General features: G+C 37.9%; 1 protein-coding gene across 1 annotated transcript in view; it reads left to right on the plus strand.

Moving 5' to 3' along the window:
- cdkal1 (CDK5 regulatory subunit associated protein 1-like 1) overlaps positions 1-26,842 on the plus strand; it is a 231,364-nt gene that overhangs the window by 115,306 nt on the left and 89,216 nt on the right. Inside the window, exon 9 of the mRNA XM_061050985.1 lies at positions 18,777-18,943. Coding sequence (XP_060906968.1) covers positions 18,777-18,943 — 167 coding nt within the window. The remainder of the gene's footprint in view (positions 1-18,776; positions 18,944-26,842) is intronic.

The following is a 26,842-nucleotide window of genomic DNA, read 5'->3' on the forward strand; positions in this document are numbered from 1 at the left end:
ATGAGAGTCCTCTGATAAAAATCCCCCTTTCAATTCTGCTTTGACCTGTTTTGTGTTCCGACCAAGTTGAAAATGAGGCTATAGGAGAAATAAACAAAAAGAAATACATATTATTCTTTTTCTTATTTTACACTTTGTTAGACTGAATCATATTAAGTAAAGATTGGTGGGCATACGATTAAGAACCAGGTAATAATTACAATATTACCTGCAACCATTGTTTTTATCTCTTTATTCCCTGTCCTACAGCCTTCTCCTATGTTCACCATACTCTTATCTTAGTCTGCCTTTCTTCATACATGTCTTAGAAAACAAGGGAACTAACATGATACTGAGGCCTTGCTCCAGGCCATTTGTCTTTTGAATCTCTTCTCTTAACTGAAGAATTGTTTTGGGGTTGAATTTGGAATCATTTCTTTGTTTTTTTCTCACATGTACAGTTTTTATATCCTCCAGGAACACATGAAAGTCTTTGCCCGCTACCCAGATAAATACATGACTACAAGGTTGTTTCCCTAAGCCACATGAGTCATGATACACACACACACACACACACACACACACACACACACACACACACACACACACACACACTCTGGTTCAGGTCCTTAAGTTTATACCTGCTTTGAAGTCTAGACTCGGAGTTGGAAGGCCGGAGAAGGAGAGATTAATTGGTCCGTTTAATCTACACAGTCACTTGTTTGAACCCTTCCACTTTTTTTTGGCAGTGTCACAAAACAAAAGCGCTTAGATACCTGCAGGGATTAAAGTTTCTGCCATGTGCTGACTTTTGTGTCATGTGGATTTCCACTGCTCCAGATCATTGAATGTAGATGATAAATGTAGTGTACTCAGTGGCTTGTTGTAGTGCAGTTTAAACTTAATGCATGGTTTGGACACAAGACACATTTGACTTTCATCAGCTTTGTAAAGATCTCCTAACATCCAGCTAAGTGTTTCGTTAACACATTTTCACTGTAAGTAGTCCTTGTTTTAAGCAGAATTTTCAGATTCTATTCGTCCACCATGAAGCAGCAGAATAAAATCATTAAACTTGATTAAAAATATCACCATCAGCAGAGATTTCTCTTTACACATCCAGCAGACTTAAAGTAACATAAGCATTCATTCAGAGTGAGCTTTTGGTCAGGTGAGGAATGTCAGTCCAATATTTGATCTAATTTAATTACTAATGTTTACATCTGGATATTTATGTGCTAAATGCTTCATTATGTTCATCAGCAAATCAATACCTTTCCCTCCAATGTCTCACAATAAATCCTAAAAAGTCATGCTGCAAAAAAACAAAAGCAAAAATGATGTGCTGAAAAAAGCCCAGGTTCTGCAAATGGCCCACTCCTTCAAATAATATAGAAATCAGATGCTGCCAGATAAAATTCCCACAAGATAAGCCTACTCTAAGTATCAACAGTCTTTGATTAAGCATCTCTAAATCAGTACATTTAACTGATCAGTCATTCAACCAATCATACATTTGATGGCTTTTACAGTGAAATCCATTCAACATTTTTTTCTGTTCTTGGTTTTCAAAGGTGCCGACCTTCATGTCTTTAACACACACTTTCTCATGCTCACACATCACATGTACACTCACTCTAACAATGGACACACACATCACAATTAACTGTGTATTCTTCCAGCCAGTAATTAAGTTGAACCTCGCTTCACTGTTGTGATCAACTCATTACCTGTTAAAGAGATAGAGAGACAAGTGAACGCCTGAGCAGTGAGACAGTTGGCATGCTTTAACAATATTCCCATTAAGGGACCAAATGTTTAATTTGACAGTTTATTAAAAAAATGTATTGCAAACTTTTTCCTCCAGTTTTCACGAGGAAAGACCCAAGAGAAGATTTGACCAAAGAACGAAAGAAACAGATCACAGATATTGAGATGATTTATTTCTGCTCAGTGTTAAACATTATGCAACTGTCCCACTTTAGCTCTGCTGCTTGTCTGTTTTCCTGTCTGAATATATTTCATCACTTAACTCCCACATAACTCCCCATGAGGTTCTATTATACTGTCTTTCTCTTTACTTTCCTCCCTCTGCTCTCTCTCTCTCTCTCTCTCTCTCTCTCTCTCTCTCTCTCTTTCTCTTTCAGCTTCACCTTCTTTGATCTGCTCTCATTGTTGATCAATTCCGTCTCCTTTCCATGTCATCTTTCTATTTTGGTTCAAATCCATTTTCCTAGGCAAATCTCATTCTTGTTTTTTTCTCCTAACAACCTTCAGTTTACTTGTCACTTTATTTCTTTAGCTTTCTTGTCTGTATTTAACTCGTCTGCCCTTAATCAACCAGTTCCTCTCTTTTCTCAACTGGTTTTCTGTCTGATTGTGAACCACTTCGTTATCTGCATTCACACAGATGATACAAAACACTGCTTTTGAGAAGGCTGATCTTTGTTTACCTCTAAAGGCACACACCGTCAGCCATTTATTCATTTCCCTTTCAGTTACATGATTAAGGAAAATCTACAGGAAAATATTAGTCTTACACTTATTGAAACTAATACTGACAAACACCAAGGGGATAGTTTTGTAAACAGAGTGCAGGAGTCTTTAATTATCATTTTTATTTAGCTACTCTGTTTTTGGCCAAAATTTTCATACCTTGTTAATAAAACAATGTTGACAGGACAAAAGGTGGAAACTTCAGCAGGAGGGATTCTTGCAGCAACTTTACTGTTGTCGTTCTTATTTCGGGAATACTCTCCCTTTATAGGGCCTTAGCAAGGCTGAGCTGAGCCAGACAACTTTATAAGGGTGAAAGTAACTCCCTCCATAGCCTGTCAGCATCATACAGTTTGTGGATAACGATGGGTTTCTCTTGTGATTGTGCTACAACAGAGAGACTTTTCTCCACTGATAAAACGCATGTTAGAAAGAGTAATAACAACACATAACAAGACCAACTCCTGCTTCTGCACTCACACATTTCAGCCAGTGTTGGTTAGTGAATTACTTTTATGTTATTATTCTCATCCAGTCACAAGACTGTAACATGTTTCCAAATGATTGCTGTTGCCTTTTCTCCGAATAAGAAGGCTGTATACTCCCACACACTTATCTGCTTTTTTTCTATGCAGCAGACTGTGACCTTCATCTAAACCAGTTAGCAGTGTGCCAGCTCTGTTTTGTGCTGTATTTTCGGTGGACTGTAGACATGAACGAACAGTTTGGCACACAGTGAAATGGAGTGAGAGCTGGAATATATTGTTGCCCCTCTAAATGTATTGAATTAAGAATCTATTCTGAATCAATCACCTTAAACCATGAACATAAAATGAATATTTAGGAGTGCCTAATTCTACCCATGCACCACCTTTTTCCCATATGTATTTTTGTCTGAGGACAATCAATAGAATGAAATTATAAAATTATTCACAGAAATGAGAAAAAAGCATTGTGTATATCTAGAAAAAGTTACTGCACATAATTCAGAGTAGTAGCAGTAGATGTTGTTTGTGCGTACTGTATTGTGTGTGTGCTTCTGTGTTTATTCCCCTGTGGTATATATTTTGCTAGCATCAGGGGGTCTCTTCACACCCCCTGCAGGAACCAGTTCTCACATAGTGGACCACCCGTGGCCACAGCCACGAGCCCCTGGTGTTGGGTGACATGAAAGGGCTACAGGGAGGACAGCTGATGCACATACTCGCACAAACAAAGACATACAAACAAACACACACACAGAGATGGTCAGACACTCGCGAAGAGAAATATTGCCTGAATGCAGGAAACTGCCAAAAATGTCCTCTGGTTAATATTCCTTGAAACTCTGTGAACTCAAACCCTCTCTGTACCTCAGGTCTGTCTTGGCATTGGCCCTTCATAAACAAGCTTTGTTTTGCACCACTGCAGTCTGACAATAATAATCTCCATCAACTACGCAACAGAAGATTAACATGCACTAACATTCATTTTAAAATACACACTTAATCTCCTTTATGTGTTTGTCAATGTTTGTGTGAAGGGACGATAACAACTGTGGGAGATTTTTTTTAGATTGGAAATGATCTCCTATGAAAGGAATTTGACAGTATTAAAAATATAATTACTGTTCCTTATGGACAGAGCATTATTTAGCAGATGGAAATAGACTCACAACTTTTTTGAGTCTTTACACCCCACCCCATATACATCTTTTTCCAGAACCTTACAGCAAGTCTCAATGGATGCACCATTTTTTCAATGTTGAAATGTAGAGCAGTTCATAAATGAGCTTGAAGTCTTGTGCTTATTGCATTCAGTTATGCATCTCCGAGTGTGTCTCCTTGTATAAAGTTTGGGTTTTGGAGTTGTTCCTTGAGACCTTCCATATTTGAATTTTAGATTACAATCTGATCTGCATCCAACATGCTAGTCCAAGCCTACTCATTGTGTATATTTTGTCTCTCGTGTTATCAAATGGCATATTCATGCACTATATGCAAATGAAAGAAGTGGGTGGGAAGCTGGCATTGTGGACCAAACCAAGCAGGTGTAGGGTTACTACGTGTGTTTGTCTACAGCCTGGATGTACTTTTCTATTGATGGAGAGGAGAAAAAAAGTAGACCTTAGCACAATAAAGAACTATTTTCTATCTTTTAAAATGACTAAGTTTTGAGTCTATTCAACACAAAAAGTAATGGCTTTTTCATTACCCTCTTTATGAGTGTCCTTTGTGTCTCTCGGTGATGCTCAACTATAAACAACTTTGCTCAATATTTGACTTAATTTCAATACAATCAAGAACCAACACTGTTCATTCTTCATGATCAGATCTGTCATCTCATATTGATCCACTACAGGGCACTGGCTTTAATAGATCAGTCGGAGCCTTAAATTTCAAAATCATTATCAGCAGCTTCTAAGACACATTTATGTTTTCATGTTCAGTCTGCAGAATGACGTTACTATAGAAAGTGGACTATAGCATATGGTTTAAGGGGTGAATTCCATTATATATAGATATTTTTACATATTACTACTTTGTTAAAATAGGTACAAAAGGGGGGTCTTATGTTTGCACTGTGAAGTGCCCTGAAAGTATGTTTCATGAGAAAAAAAAAGAGAATACGCTTTTCACATCAACAAAGAAAATGAAACCTTGTTTTGTAGCAGGATGTGCAAAGGCACACACAAACTCACCTTCACAGTGCATTACATGTCGGTACATGTTTGGGACATGTTGGGACATGTCTTCAACATGACTTGTCCACCTCTTTATGTCAGACTCTTGCTGTACTGAGGCCTTCATATTCGGTGGGTCCTGATTTATATATCTAGCATGTCGTTTTTTCTTATTAAGAGAAAATATATTCACCAAAGAAAATGATTTTAGTTGGAGTAATTTCTTTGTGATATTGTAATTTTTGTAAATGCATGTGTGTGTGTATGTACGTGTAGATGTGTATGTGTGTGTTAGACTGTGAGACAGTGCTGACACTTTTCTTTCTCTAGCCGCAGTGAATGTCACTCCAGGTCTTCAGCTGAAGAAGCCGTTGAGTGTTTCTGCTTGACTGGACGGCCTGTCGCCACATCTGTCACTTTGCAGAAAACCCCATGCCTGATTCCCTTCGACCCCCATTGCATCTTTGTGTGTGTGTGTGTGTGTGTGTGTGTGTGTGTGTGTGTGTGTGTGTGTGTGTGTGTGTGTGTGTGTGTGTGTGTGTGTGTGTGTGTGTGTGTGTGTGTGTGTGTGTGTGTGTGTGTGTGTGTTGTGTGTCTGTATGTGTGTTAGAGGCGGTACTATGCTGCAAAGGTCTTTGCCTTGTAGCAAGAATTGTGTGTGTGTGTGCATTAATTCTTTTCAGCTTTTAGTGTCCACAGTTACAGCCTTAACTGTCATAAAGGATCCCACAAATCTCTATGTGCACACCTGCACTCACGTAGAACAAAATGCTTTTTTTATTCCTTTCAAGTGAAAAAGAAGAGCTCAAACCTAGCTAAAGCTGTTTGTTAATTAGCCTACATGCCTGTGCCCTTTAAACCTTTCCACTCTGAAGTAGTCATTAAGAATATGTATGCAGGAATAATGGTGTGCACATGTGTAGCTATCTGAGTGACAATAACTCCATTTATATGATTGTTGTATGTTTGCCTCTGACATCAAATCAGCTAGTGTCAAGACCAGCTTTTATAAACCCTCTGCATTTAATCTCGTGCAATTTACTTATTTTTCACTCTGTGTCCACATCTTTCCTCTGTTAGGCGACTGTACTGTACAGCTGGGCCTCTGTGCTCTCTCTGTACAATTCCAAATGAGAATTTGTGGCTGAATATGGCTCAAACATTAATTAATGTGCATGTACTGTATATCCATGACAGGTGAGGGTAATCTGTATCTCATCAATAATTGAGCTGCACTATGAGTGATTTATATTGAAAATGAGACGTTTTGGACTTGTGAGGAAAAGTATTATCGGGCTAGTAACATAAGTTAAAGTGTCTGGAGTATAGTCCCTAAGTGTGCTAATATAAGATCACTCTGTCTTTTAAAGCATCTATTTTCTGATAAATTGAAATAACAAAAAGGATTAAAAACATCTCACATGAAAGTGTGGATGCTGTGGGGAGTGGGAGGAGGATGAAAAAAGTGAAAAGAGTAAGGTAGAGAAGGGTGTTGGGCAGATTGGGATCAGTAGCATTGTGCATGGCCTTCCACTCTCTAAGCATGTGAACTCAGTAAACTAACCACAGTCATTAGTCTGCAGCTTTAATACGGCAAATATCCCATATGTTTACATAAAAAACACAAATGTTTACATTAGAAGATGGTGTTTACAGATTCACTGAATAAATAAACCACTAGCGCACGCTCGTACTGCATACATTTACATGAGCAAACTTCTAAATACACTTCTAAGCACACACACACAATGCATTATAGAGTCACTAACTCAATTAACACACACGGAGACAGAGTTTAAAGTTCGTCCTGGATTGTTACAGCTACTCATTCTGTCGAAAAATGCACAAACACACACCACCACACACACACACACACACACACACACACACAGAGACACACACACTGGCTAAGTGAATTAACAAACACAAACATGATGCCTGCTGGTGGGTCATGAATATATTAGCATAAATACTGACCAGACGTATTATTATTTATCAAATTAGGGCCTGCACGAGCACATAGGGGAGGGCACACACACACACACTCACACACACACACAATCACACACACACACACACACACACACACACACACACAATCACACACACAATCACACACACACACACACACACACACAATCTCACACACACACACACACAAACAGCATGTAAAGAAATTAGGTCAACAGCCTTGAATTAGAAAGAGTTAAACCTTATTATGTCTGATTAATAACACAACTGTAGAGCTGTATGTGTGTGTGTGTCCACTGGCTTGACTTCTTTGACAGCTGATATTAACCATTACCACCTCAATGACTTTTTAATAGGGGCTCATTTCCATATGTAATCTCAATGTGAAGACGTATGTGTGTGTGTGTGTGTGTGTGTGCGCGCATGTGTGTGTGCACACGTGTTAAGGCCCTCAGTGCCTTGCAGTTCTCGAGGTCTCTGAAGCATACAGAAAAGGGATCTGCCCCCTATAGCTTCCCCCCCCCCCCCCCCCCCCCACACTCTGTATCTCAGCCGCCCTGTCCTTTAATCCATGCACCCCATCAGCCATTCATCCTCCCCTCGGCTTCATCTCATGTGCTTTTAATGACGTACAGTACAAGTTCATTATCTTGATAGACGGACATTTGGTCAAATCGTCATGCGGTGTGGATAATCCCTGTTTGACAGATAACCCCTGCTTCATGCAATTATAGAACTGACTGTAACACAATCAAAGAGCTTCTTCTTTTCAAACGTTTCATTGAGGGGAAAGATCTGATTGTCAATAGACAGGTGTCCATTTTGGTAATAAACATTTAAAAACATTTTCTTGTTACAGACTTTTGAGTAGTTTTACTAGATATTCTCGTCTAAATAAGGAAGAGTTTTCTTTGGATCACATTACCTTTCAATTTATCATTAGAAGAATCTAACCTATTGTGATACCTTCATTTTTTTACTTCACTCGTAATTTAATTGCATTCAGTGCATGCTAAGTGACACTAATGAGAGCATTTCTTAATGAGAGCAGATAACAAGGCCTGTTGATTGCTAACAAAATTACTAATAACATTAGTCTCACTCTAACAAAAAAAAAGCCTGCAAGCAGGTTTCGCACAATCTCTCACACTTCTTATCTCGTGCATTTTCAGTGTTATCTTCAACCTCAACTTTATCATCACCGAGGGGAAATTTGTTTAGCAGTCAGGTGAAAACAAGAAATGTACATAAAACACTGGCACATAGACTCAGACATTAGAAACAACATGCAAACATTAAAGACATAAATGCTGAGTTCATCAGGTTAGAACTGAATATGTATAAAGACATCCATAAAACCATCATTACAACCAAAATAAAACTCCTCAGCCATCAGGTTCATGATTACAGTAGAGTCCAGTAGCTTGATGGCCTGAGTCATTAAATAATTCAACCTTTCATTGATAATGACATTTAATTATATCTATTTAACTTCAGTTCTTCAACTCAAACTTCAGCTTCATTTGTCCTGCTTGCTTACTTCTTCTTCTCTGTATTGGGATGTTTTATTAAAAGTTATGCACACATAAACAAATACTCCTTAACGTCCCAAGATGTTTGTTATAGTTACACACATTAACCTCCTGCTCTTTCATAGAAAAGTTCACAACATAAAGTTGGTGCACAAGCTTATATAACTATTCCTGTCTTTTATAAGCTCACTTTTCTGAATCAGGATGGCAGGACGGTACCCTGCTGGACAGGCTTCTAATCATAAACAGTTTTAAAATACTTAACCAGTAGTACACACAAATCACACATATAAAAAGAACATAACCATGTAGTGATACTTAGCCACATGGCTTGTATAACTCTTTTTAAACCATAGAAATGTCTGGAAAACTTTTTTATGATTGCCACTATGAGACATGAGTGGTAAAGTTCCTGCTATGAACACGTATGCCAAGAACACCTGCAGCTATAACAAACTTTTTAGATCTGTCATTTCTATAATTAGTCTGATTTTTTTTTTTTTTAATATCTCTTGTTTCTTTATTTTTGTTTTGAAATTCAAAATATGTTACTCACCATTTTTGTTCACACACCATGTGTTGCTGATATCATATTAAACCTCAGCAAAAAAAAGCTTGAATTTTGGTCAAAATAGGCCTGACTTAAAACTAAAGCTTTACTACGATTCTAAAATGTATTTACTAGTGAAATCCAGAACTAAACTCCCCCCAACACAGGCCAACACACTTTACACATCCCCATTTAATCTAAATGACAAAAGGTTTGCTTGAGTATCAGCATTGTTTGGTCAACTTGTGGCTTCTTTTCTATGAGTTCACTTAAACTACTGAATCTACAGACTTACCAATGGCTTGCATTACTCTATGGACATTTAAAAGTCTGTCTCTGATCCCCAAAGACCCCCAGTTCCCTTTTTTCTTTAATGCAGAATTCTTTTTGCTTTGGAAGTTTCTTCCTCTGACCATACACACGCTCTCTCTCTCTCTCTCTCTCTCTCTCTCTCTCTCTCTCTCTCTACATATATATATATATATATATATATCTCCCCCTCAAACACATCTAGATTAAAGATAAAAGAGGGGAAGTTACTTCTCTCCCAATTATCTCCTATACATTTATATACACACACACACACACACACAAACAGACACATACACATGGTACTTGGAGCCCCTCTGCCAATTACTTTTGATACATCCATACAATATCTCTGACCCATATACACTATGGCATGTTTTCTTATATAGCACATACATTGCAAGTGCATGTGTATACGCGCACACATATAAGCTTTGATGTATGCAGACACTCCATCACATGCACAGGCGTGCACAGAAGGTCATGCCTGTAGTTCAGAAACTCTGTGAAAGTAGGTTAAAGCTGACATGTTGTTGTTTAAAGGATTGTGTAGGATGTTCATTAAAGCCATGCATATGCATGTACAGCCACATGTGTGCATGCACAGAGACACATGCATGTGCAACATGTACACAGTAATGTGCATGCACACATGCATGTATTTAGTGTAAACATGCCTGAAGAGAATATTTGCATATCCAAGTGTGTGTGTTGGGTTAATCCGTGATGATGATGCTACCTGCCAAGACGCCCACACGCCGCATCAACATTTGTTGCTCCAAATTAAGCTGTTTAATTACTGCAATTAAACTCTGTGTGGTGTTTGTGCATGAGTTATAGTGTGTTTATCATGTGTCTGACAATATATAGGTATGAATATATATATATATCGAGTCTGTAAAAAAAAGTTAATTTCCCGCATTCAAGTGGATCAAAGATAGGCAAAGATAAAGATTTTCACTGAAAGTTGTTGAATACTGACTTAAAGAAAAAATATTGATCTTTGAATAATTTTCTTCATATTGGAAATATGGAATATTGGATTTGTGATTATTCTCTCATGTCAGTTAATGCCACTCCAATGGCAAAAAGGGATGGATAACGTTCCCAGAATGCCACGAGCCCCAGTTAAAAAAACATGTTTTTGGAAACCTTCATCGTGCCGGTAAAACTTAAAAAAAGGAATTGTTGTGATTATAGCAACATTTGTTTTGCGTTGGCTAATCATATGGATACCAACTTATGGCAGGTCAAACTACATGAATACTTTCAAATGAAATAACGTTTTTGAAGTGTTAGCTGGTGGTTTTGATCAGTAAGCAGAATGAGATAGTAAATAAAACAACATTATATTTAAGTGCCCTTATTTGTAGTTTTATTTTTAAATAACTGATTCATACAGTGGTCAACATCAATATCATTCTTCAAACATTTTGAAAACCTTATGATATATATGTATATATCACTCTTACAACAATCGTGTGTGTGTAGGCAGAAGAGCTGTATGACAGAGTCAATGCAAAATCTGACACTACAGTGGTAGAATGTTTTGGAGATGATTGTACAAGTGCATAATCACACTGCACAGTGTAAAACTATAATCTTACTGTAATGTTATTTCTGATCTTGCAATTAACCTAACAGTAATATTTCCGTCGCCATGTCAGTAGTTTACATCCCGCACATGCATCTTGAGGTCTCCTGCAGAGTGCAGAGCCAAGTATGTGATTAGTGACGTTCATGAGGCAACTGTTTATTTAACTGTTTATGTATGTGAACGCAACGTTAAGACCTAAGTTGATCTCCAGCCTTGTTCCTTAATTCAAACCTCACCACACACAGGCTAAACCACCTCTCTCTAAACTCATCATTTCATTCTCAAGTTGCTGCTGTTGACATCTGCCCCAGAGTTTTATTTTTTTTATTTAACTGTCTGGTCGTGGGTGGGAGGCATTTTGTGGAGGCAGACAGCCAGAGGGGATTGGCTGATGGGGGAGGAGAGGGGAGGGACTAATGTGATTGAAGGTCAGACAGGCCTTCCAGTCAGTGGCACTATACTTAAGTGTTACATGCTTATACATGGTTATATGCAGATGAGGTGTGTGAGCGTGCACTAATTGTGTGTTTATGTTCTCTACATGTGATGAAAAATAAAACATTTCTTCAATAGGCTTTCGTATAAATGAATATGGTATTTATGAACAAAGTGCAGAGAGTGTGAGCAGTAGGCGGACTACACATCCATTCAAGAGTGTCTTAATTTGTTGTCTAGTTCATGTTGGCCTCGTGAACTGATAGCTCTAAGCAGTGGATAATGTATTCATGTGTCGGCCTCAGTTTGGGGTGTTAGAAGGGTGATGAGTTGACATGTGAGGTCATGCTTGAGACATACTTTTTATTTTGTCATTTTTTGAAATGACTAATTTATATCCCAAAGCAGACTTGCAGAATGCAGTGCATGTATACAACTCAAAAAGCATATTTGGTATTGAATAAAGTTATTTTTAATTATTGGCTTATTTTATGTGTTGTCCTAAGTTAAACATACATTCAGAGGATTTGATTCTGGAATCACTGAGCAAAAAAACGACTTAAAATCTATCAGTTGTTATTCCCTGTTGTTCTTTTCTAGATTTATAATTCACGGTTAATCTGGAAGTGGTGAATTAGAAAAAAAAAATTGCTAGTCATATTGTCAACTAAATGTATGAAGAAATAAGAGTGCATAAAACATTTCAAATCAACCTATAGCCCGTCATCTAACTAACAAATGTGCTTTAAGGACAAACATTTGTCTAAAAGGAGGACGGAGGGGTTTGACTTTCATAAAGTGTCTGCAGGGATTACTGTTTAAATGTTGTTGTTTTTGTTGTTGTTGTTTTTTGTAGTTTAGAATCTTTTTGTTGTATTATTGATGATTTTTTTTAAATAAACAATAATATATTCATATTTAAATACATTGTCAAGTACATGTGGGTGTACACCCATATGTTTATTAATATAATGTGTTGTTCTCTATAGGAACAAGCTGTAACCGTATAGTGTATATCATGTAGTGTAGTGCAGTCAGTTTGCAGGCAATATGTTTAAAAAGTGTGCGTCCAATTTGATTGTACGGTATGTTCCCAATGTGGAGAAATATTGTGCTGTATTAATATGGATGCATTGCTCTGTGCATATTTATTTCTTCCTTATTACTGTTGTCTGTTGGAACCAATAAGAGAAGAGATCAGTGATTTCCATTGTAAGGCAGTCTGTTAAATGTATTCATGTACATTTAAATAACAGCATCAAAGTAAATGCACTAGAAAATATTTAATGACGTCATGCTTTAAGTCCCAAAATCTCACAGGGATATAAATTGTTATTGTCGTATTGAAGGTCAGACACATTCTGATTGGTTGCAGGGGGTAGTGTTTAATAGATTAGAGATTATATGTACATAAAAATGATCCTGTTATACTGCATCAAATCCGTATTTTCCATGACACACAGCATCACATGGCTGAGCATGTTGTATACATTAAGCCTCCCTGATTCAAGAGGCTGTGGGTGTGTGTTTATATTTATTAAGGTAAATCAGAAGGCAGGAGACATATTCATACATTCAAGCATTGTATCAGAAATTAGACAAATTATTATTGAACATAGCAGATGAAGGCCACTAGTTAAAACCACAACAAGTTTTAAGTTAGATGATCTGAAACACTGCTCACTGATTCTGCTAACTCTCTGTTTCACGTTTCCTCTCTCTACATGTGTGTGTTGTAACATGCTTAGCCATGTGTTGACTGGTGCTATGGAAAATAGGGGTTTAATGCACTTTAATAGGATCATCTGATCTATAATCTGTTAAACGTTATGGCCCGTGGCAGCCAATCAAAATGTATATCATGCCAAAGAGATTAAGATAAGTAGAAATGCTGAACCCATCTGTGAAGGGTAGAAAGGAAACTTAATGTTTGTAGCCATGTACACAACACCGATTTAGTCATGACTGAGACACTAACATACAGTCACAAAAACACAGGAAACATGGAACTTACCCACTGGCTACCCATTGTAACAGACCAAACTGGTAGACCTGAGTGACATATAGTTTTTGTACCCTTTTTTTTTTTTTTACAAGAACTCAACCCTTACAGAAGAGAACTGAGCAGCAAAATCTGACGGTCCAAATTGAGACAAGAGGAACCATGTTTAATAATCAAACCTTTCAGACTGAAAAAGAGGGATAGACTTACTGTTTAATAAATACCATAACCAAAAAACATGTCAGCTAAGCACTTCATAGTGTTGGGTTGGGATGGGTATTAAAGAAAACAGAAGTATCTATAACAGCTGTTTAAAAAAAAAACTAAACTAGGAATATTATAATGCGACTTTCACTTCAAGGTCCAAAAATCATAAAAAAAAATGTTTTTCTCCCATTGGTTACCAAACACACTTCTTTAATGTTATTGTTACAAAAGTAATCTGTCAAACTATTTGAGGGTATTTCCCCCCTTGATGAGAAAACAAGTTCCCTGTTCAACATTCTGTTCAACACAAATAAAACTGTGTTTAATGTTAGTATCCATTTTCAATTCCTATCTGTTTTCTAGCGGAGGTTTTCTTTCCTTAAAAACAAACTTCAGTATTTTTAAACTTGTACCATATGTGGAGCTTAAACACAACTTGGTTACATGATTTCCTGATGTGAAAAGTATTATTTCACACAAATGTGTCAAAAAACAAGAAGACTGAACCAGGGCCTGTTTGAAATTCAGGCTTGGGTATTTTATCCATTCATATGTACATGCTCTTGAATGAATAAGAGCCATAATGTACCAACTAATAGAAACAACATGAAAATGTGTGGTCATGTTGTGCTGCTCGTAGGTCTCATTTATGTTGTTAAAAGCCTTTTACCACTCTGACAGTGGCTTTTACTACAGCTCCCAATCACCTCAATCAATTGGTTTTGTCACGCATCTTCAAAGCCAACACTTCAAAGCCCTTATCTCTTTTGTCCTCCCACTCTTCACATCCTTTTTTCCAGAGGCGGAGCAGGGACACGGGGCTGTAAGAAATCGTATATGTATTTAGTATAATGAGAGACGAACATCTGCTGCAGTATATGCCTGTAAGTTTTAAAGTCATGTAGCTTTTTCTTGAAGGCATTGTTATCCTGTTTACAGTTCTGTAGAGAAGAGGATTCATGCATTAAAAACTAAAATATATATTTCTCTAAAGTCAAAGTTAAACATACTATTTATTTTTCATTTCAAACCTTTATTTATCGTCAAGATTAAAAGCACAATAAAACAAGCAAAAACAACAACAAAGACATCAAAAAGCACAGATCGTGTAAGTTGGACTTTCTTTGAGTCTACATGAATTTACAAAAAGTATTCAAGTTTGATTTGAGCTTCCTGTATGACTTCATCAAAGACACAAATAAGAACTGAAGATTTGAATAAGTTACTTTTTAGTCTTTGTTGAAGTTGTTTTATGAGTAAGTATTTTCCCTTTTTTCAATCGTTGATTTTTTTTTTCGTTTTAGAGTAAAATCTCTCTTTATTCATTCATGCGTCCTCTACCAAGACACTGAACTCCATACTGCCTATAATGGTGGTCTGGCTGGTACCCTTCATGGTAGTTTACTGCCATTCATGTGTGTATGCTGATCTGTGTGAATCCATAAATTACCACCAAAACTATAAACACTGTATACGTTCAGTTCATTAACCTTGATAAAGTTAAAATGTTTGCATAACAGAAGATGTATAAAGGCAAATGTTAAACTGAATTCAGAAGGTAGATGTGCAACCAACAAGTACACACACACTTTAACACGCGCTCACACACACACACACACACACACACACACACACACACAGACACACACACACACAAGAGTAATCAAGTATTTGGTGGAAAGTTGCATTGATGATTTAATAATATGTGTATGGCTTTTGTAAGACATGTTGATCATATTATTGTTGGACAAAGAGATTCATAGCTTAGACATACACACAGCTGTTTCCTCTTGCTCTCGCTATCGCTCTCTGTCTCTGTCTCTCTACCTTCAGGCTCCATAGTTCAACCCTAAAGGCAAAAACGCTAATCAATATAGGTCCTGCTTTTTAAACATTTCATCTTTTCCTGTCCTGCCCTCTTTCCATGCGCCTTTCTGTTCACTCAGCCCTGTGCTGTGCTCACTCTGCTGGATAGGAGTTCACTGAAGGTTAATAACTTTTTGGAAAAGTGTCCCGCTCTCTACCCTTGTTTGTGACTGCTCTGACATCAAACTACACTGTTATGTGACATGGAAAAAAGAGGTTAGGTGAAGGGTTTATGATACGAACACACACAGGTCAAAGAAAGGGGGAAACCTTTTCTTTTCCATTTAAAAAACAGTTACAGTGGTGCACATTTTGTATAATGCTGTTGTACTGATGTGTTGAAATTCTCCTATACATGTCTCTCATTAGGGTCAAAGGTCAGGGTCAACTAAAGAAGAGAACCTGTTAAAATTGTACACACTCAATACTTTACTAGTACACTTGCAGAGCTGATGCTTCCTCAGATTACAACTAAAATCAATATTCTTGAGGAAAATAACCTTGTCATAAGATGTCGTCTGCTTGACAATTTATCCAATTGTTTCAGTTTTAAAGGCCTTCAATCTCAGTAACTGCAGATTTAGTAATTACAGTAAGATTTATTTGAAGAGTGCTTATCAAAACCTAACGTAGGATATGTTTCACAAAAGGAAGGTCATAAAACAATCAGATTTTAAATAAATATTAGACCAATATGAATAAAAATGTAGCTTTGGGGGAAATATATAAAGTCATGAAATGCAATTAAAATAACTGAAAATTCTAATCAGAAAAAGCTCTCAATTAAAAGGTGGATTTAAGAAGGAACCCTGAAAGAGAATAAAAGACACAAAACATTCAAAGCACAATATTGAAACACTTTTTCAACTGTTTATTTCATGATCAGTTTATAGCTGTCACCCTGTGCCAAATATAAATTCCCATTTCAGCCCTTCACCAACACAACCCATCCCTCCTCGCACGTACCTAAACCAGAGGAAGCAGCTGTGTAGTGTGTATCAGCGCAGATAGTGAAGGCAGAGCAGACTACCACTTCCTGATGAAACGGCCACCCTCTCTGTGTCTTTGGCCAACAATAATAACCATTGGCGCAAACGATGCAAAAGGGACAGAGGAGCAGGCCAGAGGGGCGAATTACTGGGCATGTTATTGGGTTCATCTGGAGATCCACGATTGACTGTAGCCTTGAATAAACACCTGAGAGTTTTCCACAGCATCACTTCAAAAACATTAACAGTTCAAAACATAATTAACACAGGAATCACAAAAGGTATTAAATAGCAGTCATTACACACGCTTACTAGCTTGGCAGCATTATGTGTGGAATTACAGGAATGTTGTTTTGGAAGGAACCAATTTAGCTCCTAGGCCAGTTTAATTCAGGTCTAACCGTGTATTAAGAGACCACATGGCCAATATTATTCTGAGACAGAGCTGTGCAGGAATACTCTTTCACTCCTGGGATGCAGATGATGCAGGCACAGTTACACGTTGGCAAAGAGATCGCTACAATCAAGCCCAAACAAACTGACTTAAGCTGCCCAGGGAATTGGCTGTCATCACCTTCCTTTAGGCCTGAAAGATTAAAGATATGACATCAATTTTGTTGGAAAAACACTGCAGAAAATCACCCCTAGTCTTATTTTTGGGAAACAAACATTGTGAATTTTTTTTTTTAAGCTGATAATAACATGTCTGGCTTACAGTAAACTGCGGGCACTTATCTATGTCTACGATGAACTGCTAACACAGATCCTACACTCAAAGTCAATTTAATTGAATCAGTTTATGAATGATAAATAGCATTCACAGCAGTGTTCGGAGTATTAGACAAGATATAATATGCTTTTAAATAATCGCATTAAAAAAAAAAAAGAATCCCAAATGAACTTTTGTTTATGATTATAAGTCTGGTCCCATGTGATTGTTGGATGTTTTGATGGTGTTTTTAGACATGGCTGGCTCCAAAAATCATTAGTGCATCTTAATGTCAATGATAATGAGGTTTAGAAATTCTTTCACTCTGGACAATTATACAGTCATCATCTTTAATCTATCTGGCCTATGCAGGCCTTTAAACATGCAGTTTCAGTCTCTCTCTTACACACAAACTGTCCAATTAGCCAAACACCATCTTTACTCTCTGAATGACCGCATGCATCTTTCTGTCTGTCTCTGCACAGCTAATGATAATGATGGTGTGTGTGGTTTGCTGTGTGTGTGTGTGTGTGTGTGTGTGTGTGTGTGTGTGTGTGTGTGTGTGTGTGTGTGTGTGTGTGTGTGTGTGTGTGTGTGTGTGTGTGTGTGTGTGTGTGTGTGTGTGTGTGTGTGTGTGTGTGTGTGTGTGTGTGTGTGTGTGTGTGTACTCCAGCTTGTCCCCCTGATGTTGTAAATGCATTTTTGTGTGCCTGCATGGTATGATATGTCTTAACACATAGCTTAAGCAGACACTCAACCATTTCCCGACCCACAGCTAAATGACAGCTAGATCATTAAGCTCTAGCAGTGAGCGGTGCTCTAATTTAGCATGAAGCCAGTAGATCTTCCCCCTCTTACTGTATTTGACCTTCACGTTACTTGAATACATGTTTATAAGATGGGTATTTTTAAAACTCGTCAGAGACTGTCATGAGCTGGGATCTGCCAAGGCGTAAGCCACTCCTTAAAGGTTGTGGAAATACTTCAGGGAGGCTGCTATGATGGTGTGTGAGCTGTGATCTACATTTATGCTATACATGTTTCTTATAATTGCTCAAACCTAAATAATTGGTAAGGTTACAACTGTTTTTGTTGTTTCAATGTGTACATTCAGGTAATTTGAATATGGCATTCCACAAACAACATACTTATAATAGGATCTTACACTTAAATGAAGCATAAGTGCCCAATTTTCCAAACATGAATTTGGTCTAAAATCATTGACCTATAGACCAGCACAGATTCAGTCACTTTAGCTTGTTAGCCTTGACAAAGTTCATAGAAGATGTAGACCTTTAGTTTTCATTCTGAATCATTTCTTAAGGATTTGATTGATCTAATTTTTGAGATTTTCAGGAAGGCAGTGCATCAAAATAAGTATGGTGCAGAGATGAGATATTGGGAACCAAAAAATGATCCATATAAATGATTTATCACTTTTAATCCTTATTGTTGTTCCTGTTTCCTTCTAGAGGGAGTGTGTGAGATCTGGTTGACCAGCGAGGATACAGGAGCTTATGGCAGAGACATTGGGACGGATCTCCCCACACTGCTGTGGAGACTGGTGGAGGAGATTCCTGATGGGGCCATGCTGAGGCTGGGTATGACCAACCCACCATACATCCTGGAGCACCTAGAGGTATGCACAGTATAAGGTCACCCATCTCACCCACTATTTTTCATTTTTTGGCATTTAGTTTGTGTCCCTAATGTCTTCTGTGCCATTCTTTCCATTAAACAAATAGTATTCTTTTTCCTAGATTTAATAAACTAAATGCCTTTCTTTTTTGCTTACCAAGCAGTTTAGCCGCTGCGCTCATCCTCCATTCATTAGTGCAGTTCATTCTCTTCTCTCCCTAATGAGTCAATTAAGGACCATTGTGTCCTCTTTAGCAACCTCATTTTATCAGTCATTATTGTCTTCTCTAATGGAACAATGGACATTGTTATGGCGTCTCTCCCTCTCAGGATTCTATCCCTCTCTTTCCGCTTATGTTTTTGAATGTCTGTTTCTAACGGTCAGACATGTTGTTTTTATTATTTAAATAAGCATATAACACTCCAAAGATAATTACAATTTCACCCCATTCCTAATAAAAAAAAAGTGTAACAGGATATATTAAACTCTGGTTTTACTGTTCTGAGTGGACTATTGATTATAAAATCAATGAAATTGTGACAGCAGAGACTGACCAAAACCACCAAGATGTTTAATCCTCTGTATCCAAAGCACCCTTCTGCCCATCAGTTTTCCTGTCCTTTAATTTTCCCTTAAGTCAACTTCTAGTCTGAAAGTGGAGGCTCACTGTGTTACTGTAAATTGATGATGGATAATGTAGATACCTTGTTACAAAATGTTGTTACCCAAACATTTCCAGGATCAAGCAAATCTTTAAAATGTGTGTAAGGGATTTAGATACACCTCTTAAGCCTGGAGCACACTAAAAGATTTTCAAAATCATAAACGCGTTTGAAAATGTCAGCATTAAAAAGTTCTTATAGTGTGGTGTTGATGAGATGACCAACTCAGCACACCAGGCACTTAACAGATTAATTCACTTACAACAAGAGTCTCGGTAATCTCGCGCAAACACGACCGAAGAGTAAAGAAAACATGATGGTCAAGATAAATGTGGCTAGCTGTTAGCTACCTAGTACAACCTTTGATGTAGCAATTTCAGTCCAACTCCTTTCCTTGTCAGTTGGATTATGTTTTACAGAACATGTTTTATAAACACTCGTGTTGTTGCAACAAATCTAGGAGTTGGTCCTCCATTTCTGACATCCACCTAACTTCATGCTTTGCGTTTGCTGTCGTTGTCATGGTTATGTTGTGCTTCCTGCTTCAGTAAGCTTGCTTCCTGATTGGCTATTGTTCCGTTCCATGTGACAATGCACAGAGTCCGTTCTCGGATGTCTCCCCGCACACAATGGGAATTCACAAATGTGTTTTGCTGTGGTCTTGCCGTGAGCTACATGAAACTTTACTGCAGACTGATTTTTCTTGGGGCTCAGACAATCAGACAAGAAGTCATTCCTAAATTAAGGTTGAGCTTTTATCAGAATCCTTGCGTTTAAATGTGTGAAAGGACATAAATGTAGCTCCTTTTTCCTAGTACCTTGAGGTAAACAATCTCAACTTTAAAATCATGGTATGGCTGAAAAGTCAAATAATATCTGTTGTATCTGTTGGCCTTGTACAAGTAGCAAATGATGAGACTACATGTAAAACCTTAAACTGAATAGGTTGAATATGGTTTTAGTCATAACGTTGGGATAAGTTGTTGTACATTTTATTTGGTGGTTTTTATATGTCAGCATCACTGCTTGAACCTGAAACCACTGCATTTTTTTTCTTGCCTTTTAGATTTTCCAATATCTTCCCTGGAGAATATAGTAGAATGACTGTTGGAGAGATGTGATAATGAAGAAAGGGAGAACAAAAAAGGGCAGAAATAGGGTGATTGTAACCTAGAAAACTAAAACGAATCAAAACTTTTTAGTAAAAAGGAAAAGAGGACACTGAAGTTCACAACAGATATACTTTTGAATCAAACAATCAAGGAGGACTGTAGATCATAAATGAATGAAATGAGGGCAGAAAAAAAAAAAAAACGGGGGATGAAGGCCCCGGGATAGAGATGAGGGGTAAAAAGGAGTGGGAAAGTGCTGTGGGAAGCAGCAATGGAGGTTGCAATTAACCAGGGGTTAATGGAGGTGGCTAATTGTCCCCCACATGTATAGGTAGGCTTTCTGCCTGGCTACATTACAATTAAAAAGCCACCCTCCTAATGATAGGGAATAACAATTAACTGATAATTAGAAATATACTAGGACGACACCCTGGCTTGGTCTGCGAGTGTGTGTATGTTAAGAACCATTTCATATGCTACCAGCCCTTTCATTGTTAACGTCCATGCATTGAATTGAATTATATCTTTAAGCTTTAATTCCTCAGTCAATTAACCTACATAAGGAGAGATAAGAGTGCTCTTCCTTAACTTATCATTGTCTTTTGTTGCTCCTGTCCCCCGTTTACCCTTTATCCACTTCCCTCATATTTCTCCCCTCTCCCTCCAGCCCCTCTTCACACACTGCCCCCTCCTTTCCTTCTCTCTTCTAGTCCTACTTATAAACCTTTAACATATCGTTAAGGACTCTGAGGCCAACATCTAACTGAGAAATTTCCAGGAAAAGAAAAATAAATTCTTGAATTCTTTTCCTTGTAACCCCTCCTTGAGTTGAAGTTCTCTTGTTTCCAACTACTTGATTTTGTGTTCCCCCCGTCCCCCCCCCGTCCCCCCCCCCCATTTCCCTTCCAATTATTTCCAAAAAAAATCGACTGTTTGAAATGTTTTCATCTTCCTGCATCTTTAAACTCTTATTGTTTTTTTTTTTATTAATTTCCCATCCCTGTGTCTTTTGCCTCTTCTCTCCTGTCACTCTCATGATGGTGGTAATCAAAGATATAAGACACAAGATATGATTATGAAGGCCAAATCTCCATAACTATTTAAGAATGTCAGCACTTATATGACAGCGTCACATTGAATGGCTGTGATTGAAGCTGAGAAGGCCAGGTAACCTCTCCACTTCCCCCTAAAAGATTACCCTCTCTTACACATACTTATCCAGATCTTTTCTTCTCCACCATCCACCTCTGACACACACTTTTGTCCTCGTCCAGCCTGTTTTTTCCTGACAGTTGTAGACAGCCTCATAGCACCATTTTCTGATTGGAGCATTTAAAGGCCCAATCATCTCTCACAGGACCACTTGTCTCTGACATTTTAGTTGATTGCATCGAGACACATTGGACATTTTTACCTGAGATGTTGCAAGAAAAATGTCTTTCCCAATGCTACTGTGTTGTTTTTTTTTTTCACTTTGGTGGCATTTTGTATCGGCCTGTCCATCCTTCTGTCCATCGGCATATCTAGAAATTGCAACAGGCTTTCAAACGTGAAACAGTAGGTCATCTTATCATACGAGGCGCGTGTTGTGTGCATGTGGATACCTGTGCATGAGGTCGTGCAAGACTGAGTGTGTGATTGAATCTAGCATGCGAGCAGACTCCATAAATGAGGTGTGAAAGTAGCCTCCTCGTACGCAGCAATCATTCAGCCTGAGATGAATGAAGCAGCAGTTGTCCATTAAACATCGTCCACAAAGCTCATCTCAGTTTGACTGGAGATTTATCAGATATGCTGTCCACATTTTCTCCATAGTAGGCTCTGTTAAACAGTCTGAAATAGGGTCTTACAAATACAGTCAGAGGCAAAAGAAAAGTGGATTTTAGTTTTGTTCCATGGTTCAAGAACTGGTTTTCATAGAGCTGTATACTAATTTAAAAAAATGTAGAAAACTAGATTAAAAAATGTAGAAAAAAAAGCTCAAATGCATACTGGTCCATTGAATGTCAGGCTCTACATTGATTTCTGCAGTGTCTTTTAAATGCATCCATTAACAATATTGATAATGTTTCCGAAAATGTTCTTTTTCTGTCAAATTCATTTGCTGACCAGTTACAATCACAACACTGTTTAGTGACATTGTGATTTTGGATTACACAAAGTTAGTTAATGTGTTTCCATTTCTTCTCTCTTTCATTTTTGTACATAATCATTTACTTTCAAGAAACCCGTGAGCCTTTTGTTCCACTTCTCAGTTCGATGGACCGGGCCTCAGGGAGGTTGACAAACGACCAAATATCCGTAACAAAATGAAAACTCTACCTTCTGCATCGGCTGATATTTTTCACAAGCAGGACTCAGCCATTCACTCACTTGAATACACACTCGCACGGAAACGTACCCACACACAATCTCTCACCTTCACACTCAGTTGTGCACACAAGCACAGCTGTACGGGCGCACACTTAGACACACCCTCTCAGACCATTTTCATTTTAATGAAGCCTTTGGGAGCCTCTTCACATTAGAGGCCTAATGTAGCATTGTGAGAGGGACCCGGCACCAAATGAATGCACACGGTAAAGCTATTCTGATGTGCTTTCTGAATGATGAGCCCTGACTGTCTAGCAGTGAATTGTGCTTCCTTAATAACTGCGCTGAATTATGGAGATTAAAAGTCCTGCTGCCAATTTAAAACTGATCTTTGTTGTTCCTCTTCTTATGGCTTAAGAGTTCTTCAATGGCTAAAAAAAATGACAGCGACAGTGGTAGTGATTGAACTGAATTATCTGCATTTTCACAATGTAGTACAGAGCTGTAGGAAATATTCATTCACAAAGAGATTTCTTGCATATTGATTTTGCCGTTGTTTAAATGTTTCACTATGACGTTGCTGCCAACGAACTCTGACAAAGCCTTCATGGTGAGAAAACTTTATGGAAAGTGTTAGACTGCTATACTAAAGGCATTATCCCCATCAGTTGATGCAAACAGCACAACACAGTGTGACATTTGAATACCATGCATGCACTAAATTTCCCTTTAACTGTGCGCTACATAGATTGTATCTGCACTGTGTGAGGTGCTGCAGGCTCTGCATACCCTCGAGGGAGAAGTGCAGTCTGAAGTGTTTGAAATGTTTAATACCATTGGGAGCTCAGTTTCTCTGTCTGTTGCTGAACACAGTTTTCTCAGAGTGTGTGTTTGTGTGTGTCAGTGCACACACAAGGGGACCTGACTTATTATCCAGGGAACAGCTTGTAGAATCATTTTCTCTCCAGACTCCCCTGGGTGAGCCCCGCTAATGCTCTGTGATGTGCACGTTTGTCTGTATGTTTGTCAGTGTGTGTGTGTGAGTGTAGTTAGGGTTCTACTCGTGCTGGGTTTATTTCAGATGTTTACTTGAACCAGACTGAAACCCTGTCTGTCTACATGGTAGCCCTCTGGGGGGCCAGCTGTGTTAGTTTGTGATGTAATAATGCAATTATGATTATGTCCTTATAAAGTACATACTTTTTCAAAATATGTTGAAGTATGCACAATATGTTTTTCTGATTAGACCAAAATTGACTGACTAGCTCCATGTCATCCATCCAGTCCCTCTGTGCAACAAAGATAAATACCCAGTTTGACAAACAAAACTGGACATGAGACTTTCTGGGCAATTTACCCTGTACAACATCAGGAAGTATACAGCTCCTGATACAGGCTCTCATAATATCACGCATTGATGACTGCAATTCCCTGCATGCCTCCCGGCTTGAACATTCAAACCTCTGCAGATGATCCAAAATGTGGCAGCATGACTGGTCTTCAACCAACCCAAAGCAGTGCGTGTCACTCCCTCCACTTGCTACCAGTTACTGCTCAAATCAAATTCAAATCCCTGTTGCTCTTCTGCAAAACAGCTCCTCCTCCAATTCCTGCCTACCTCCACTCCCTCATCCTGCCAATAAAAGAACCCTCGTCCGACCCTAACAACAGAGACCTTAGACGCTAGCTTGACTCACTAATATACTCCATCCGATTTGCAGAGTTCCCTTTCCCCTGTAAGAAAAAGCTGAGGACCCAGCTCTTTCATTAACACCTCCCCACTTCATGAAAATGATGCTATTGATGGTGATATTGATGACGTTGTTGTTGATTATGATACAATTAAATACAAAGATAATTGCCTCTGTGCAATTGCCTGTTGGCTCCTGTTTCCTGTCAGACTTGAAGTTGTTTGATGCCACCTACTCATGTTGTGTTCTCCTTTATACATCCTTGCTTGAGTTGTACCATAACACAAATGCACGGTGCAATGGTACAGATAAATGGAATTGTAACATTGTTACTAGATTTTTGCTTTGTTTAAGAATATTGCAATTAATGAAAGCTGTTAAGCCACAGCTTTGAAACAACACTACCAACTACAGGGTAAATACCTCAAAAATCTAAAGAGAATTATTCTTCCCCGCACAGTTATTACTTTATTTTTTCCCAAACCCTGATAAGCATTTTATCATCAAGGATGTTGTTGAATTATTGAACAGAAGTAGCTGTCAATAAAACACTCAAAGGTTTTTAAAAGGCAGTTTTAACTAAGTTTTTCAGTTCTAGTGAAGCATCCACTTATCTCTCGTGTGTCAAGTGTACAGATTGAATTGTCTGGTAGAGTTTTAAATAATATTTCCATGAATCAATAAGTCTATCAAAAGATTAATTCATTCTAGCTTTAGTCATTCTTCAGGTAGAAATAACAAACATTTGCTTTCTTCAGGGACTTAAGTTGAAGAGGTTGGTTAAGGCCCTGAGAAACTTTGACTCGCTACTCTTTTACAATTTAGAGACCAAACATTGAATCCGTTAATAGTGACACATTTATGAACCCTAAGTGCCAGTTGAACTACCTTTCTATTTTGACCTTTTTGTCTGAACTCTAGCATTACATTCGTAAACTTCCAAATATAGAAATTTCGCCTGCTATGAAACAATTGTAAATGAAAATGTACAATGATCGATCGTCTAATCAGGATGCAAAGACAATAATGACTAAATATATACTCAATTGAAAAATTCTGTCATTCAGAATCTCTGCAAATAGTTTGAAAGCTAAATATTTTGCTTGGCAAAATTCCCGTCCATAGATCTATTTGATCTGTTTATCGGGGCTAGGACGCTCTCAAGGCAGACTAACCCCCCTTTCCCCATTACTGTTTACTAGCTTCTCCTGCAAGATCCTAAAGTGTTCCCAGGTTCTCTAGAAAACATAAAACTGTGAATTATGCTGACATTTGAAACTGTGAATAACAACGAATACAATATTTAACACTTTCAGACTCCTTAAACGATGCTCTCAGATGATAAGTAATATTAGCATTTAATCAAAAAGCATACAGCCAGAAACGTTCCAGAAAAACAGTTTGAAGGATTATTTTGCTGGCAGGATTTACAGTAGAACTCAAAGTATATTGTACTTGATTGTTTGCAAGTTAATGTGATGATGAGCGATCTACAATTTAAAGAGTTCATGATCATAGGTTTCTCTTTTAGGTTCTTTTTTGTGAGCTTTTTTCTTAAAAAATGTAATTTGATGGACATGAAAGCATGAATCAGATCAGAGGGAAGCAGACAAAATCCTAATATAGAATATTTTGAAATTAATCTTATATGTTTTAGGAACATAGTTCACAGGGAGCACATTGTTTTTGGCTTTTTGAAGAAGAGGTGGTTAATGTTCTTTTCTATAAGAGTTTTTTTCCTGATTAATATCTCCGTCTGAGTTGAAAGGATTGTGTATCTGTTTGTCTAAATAAGAGAAAGAAGCTTAATGGGGGAGGGACAAAGTGTCATGGAAAGAAAAACAATATTATTTTGCTTTACCGTCAAGACTGACAAAAAAAAAAAAATCCCACAAGGACACATTTTTGATTGTTCTAATAAAGCTTTCTGAATTTGTCTTTGAGCTGGATATTTTCACCCAGCAGCCGACCCATCAAAGCAGCACTTTAATTTTTTGCTACCAGGCACTGCTGTGCGATATCTTCCTCATCACAGCATCATTTTCACTTCAGACTCACTAAACTGTCTGTCAGCAGCAGTCAAACACTGAAAAGGCCTCAACTCCACTGGGATTGGCAACA

This window comes from Labrus mixtus, chromosome 11 (assembly GCF_963584025.1).
Source record: "Labrus mixtus chromosome 11, fLabMix1.1, whole genome shotgun sequence".
Classification (NCBI taxonomy): Eukaryota; Metazoa; Chordata; class Actinopteri; order Labriformes; family Labridae; genus Labrus; species Labrus mixtus.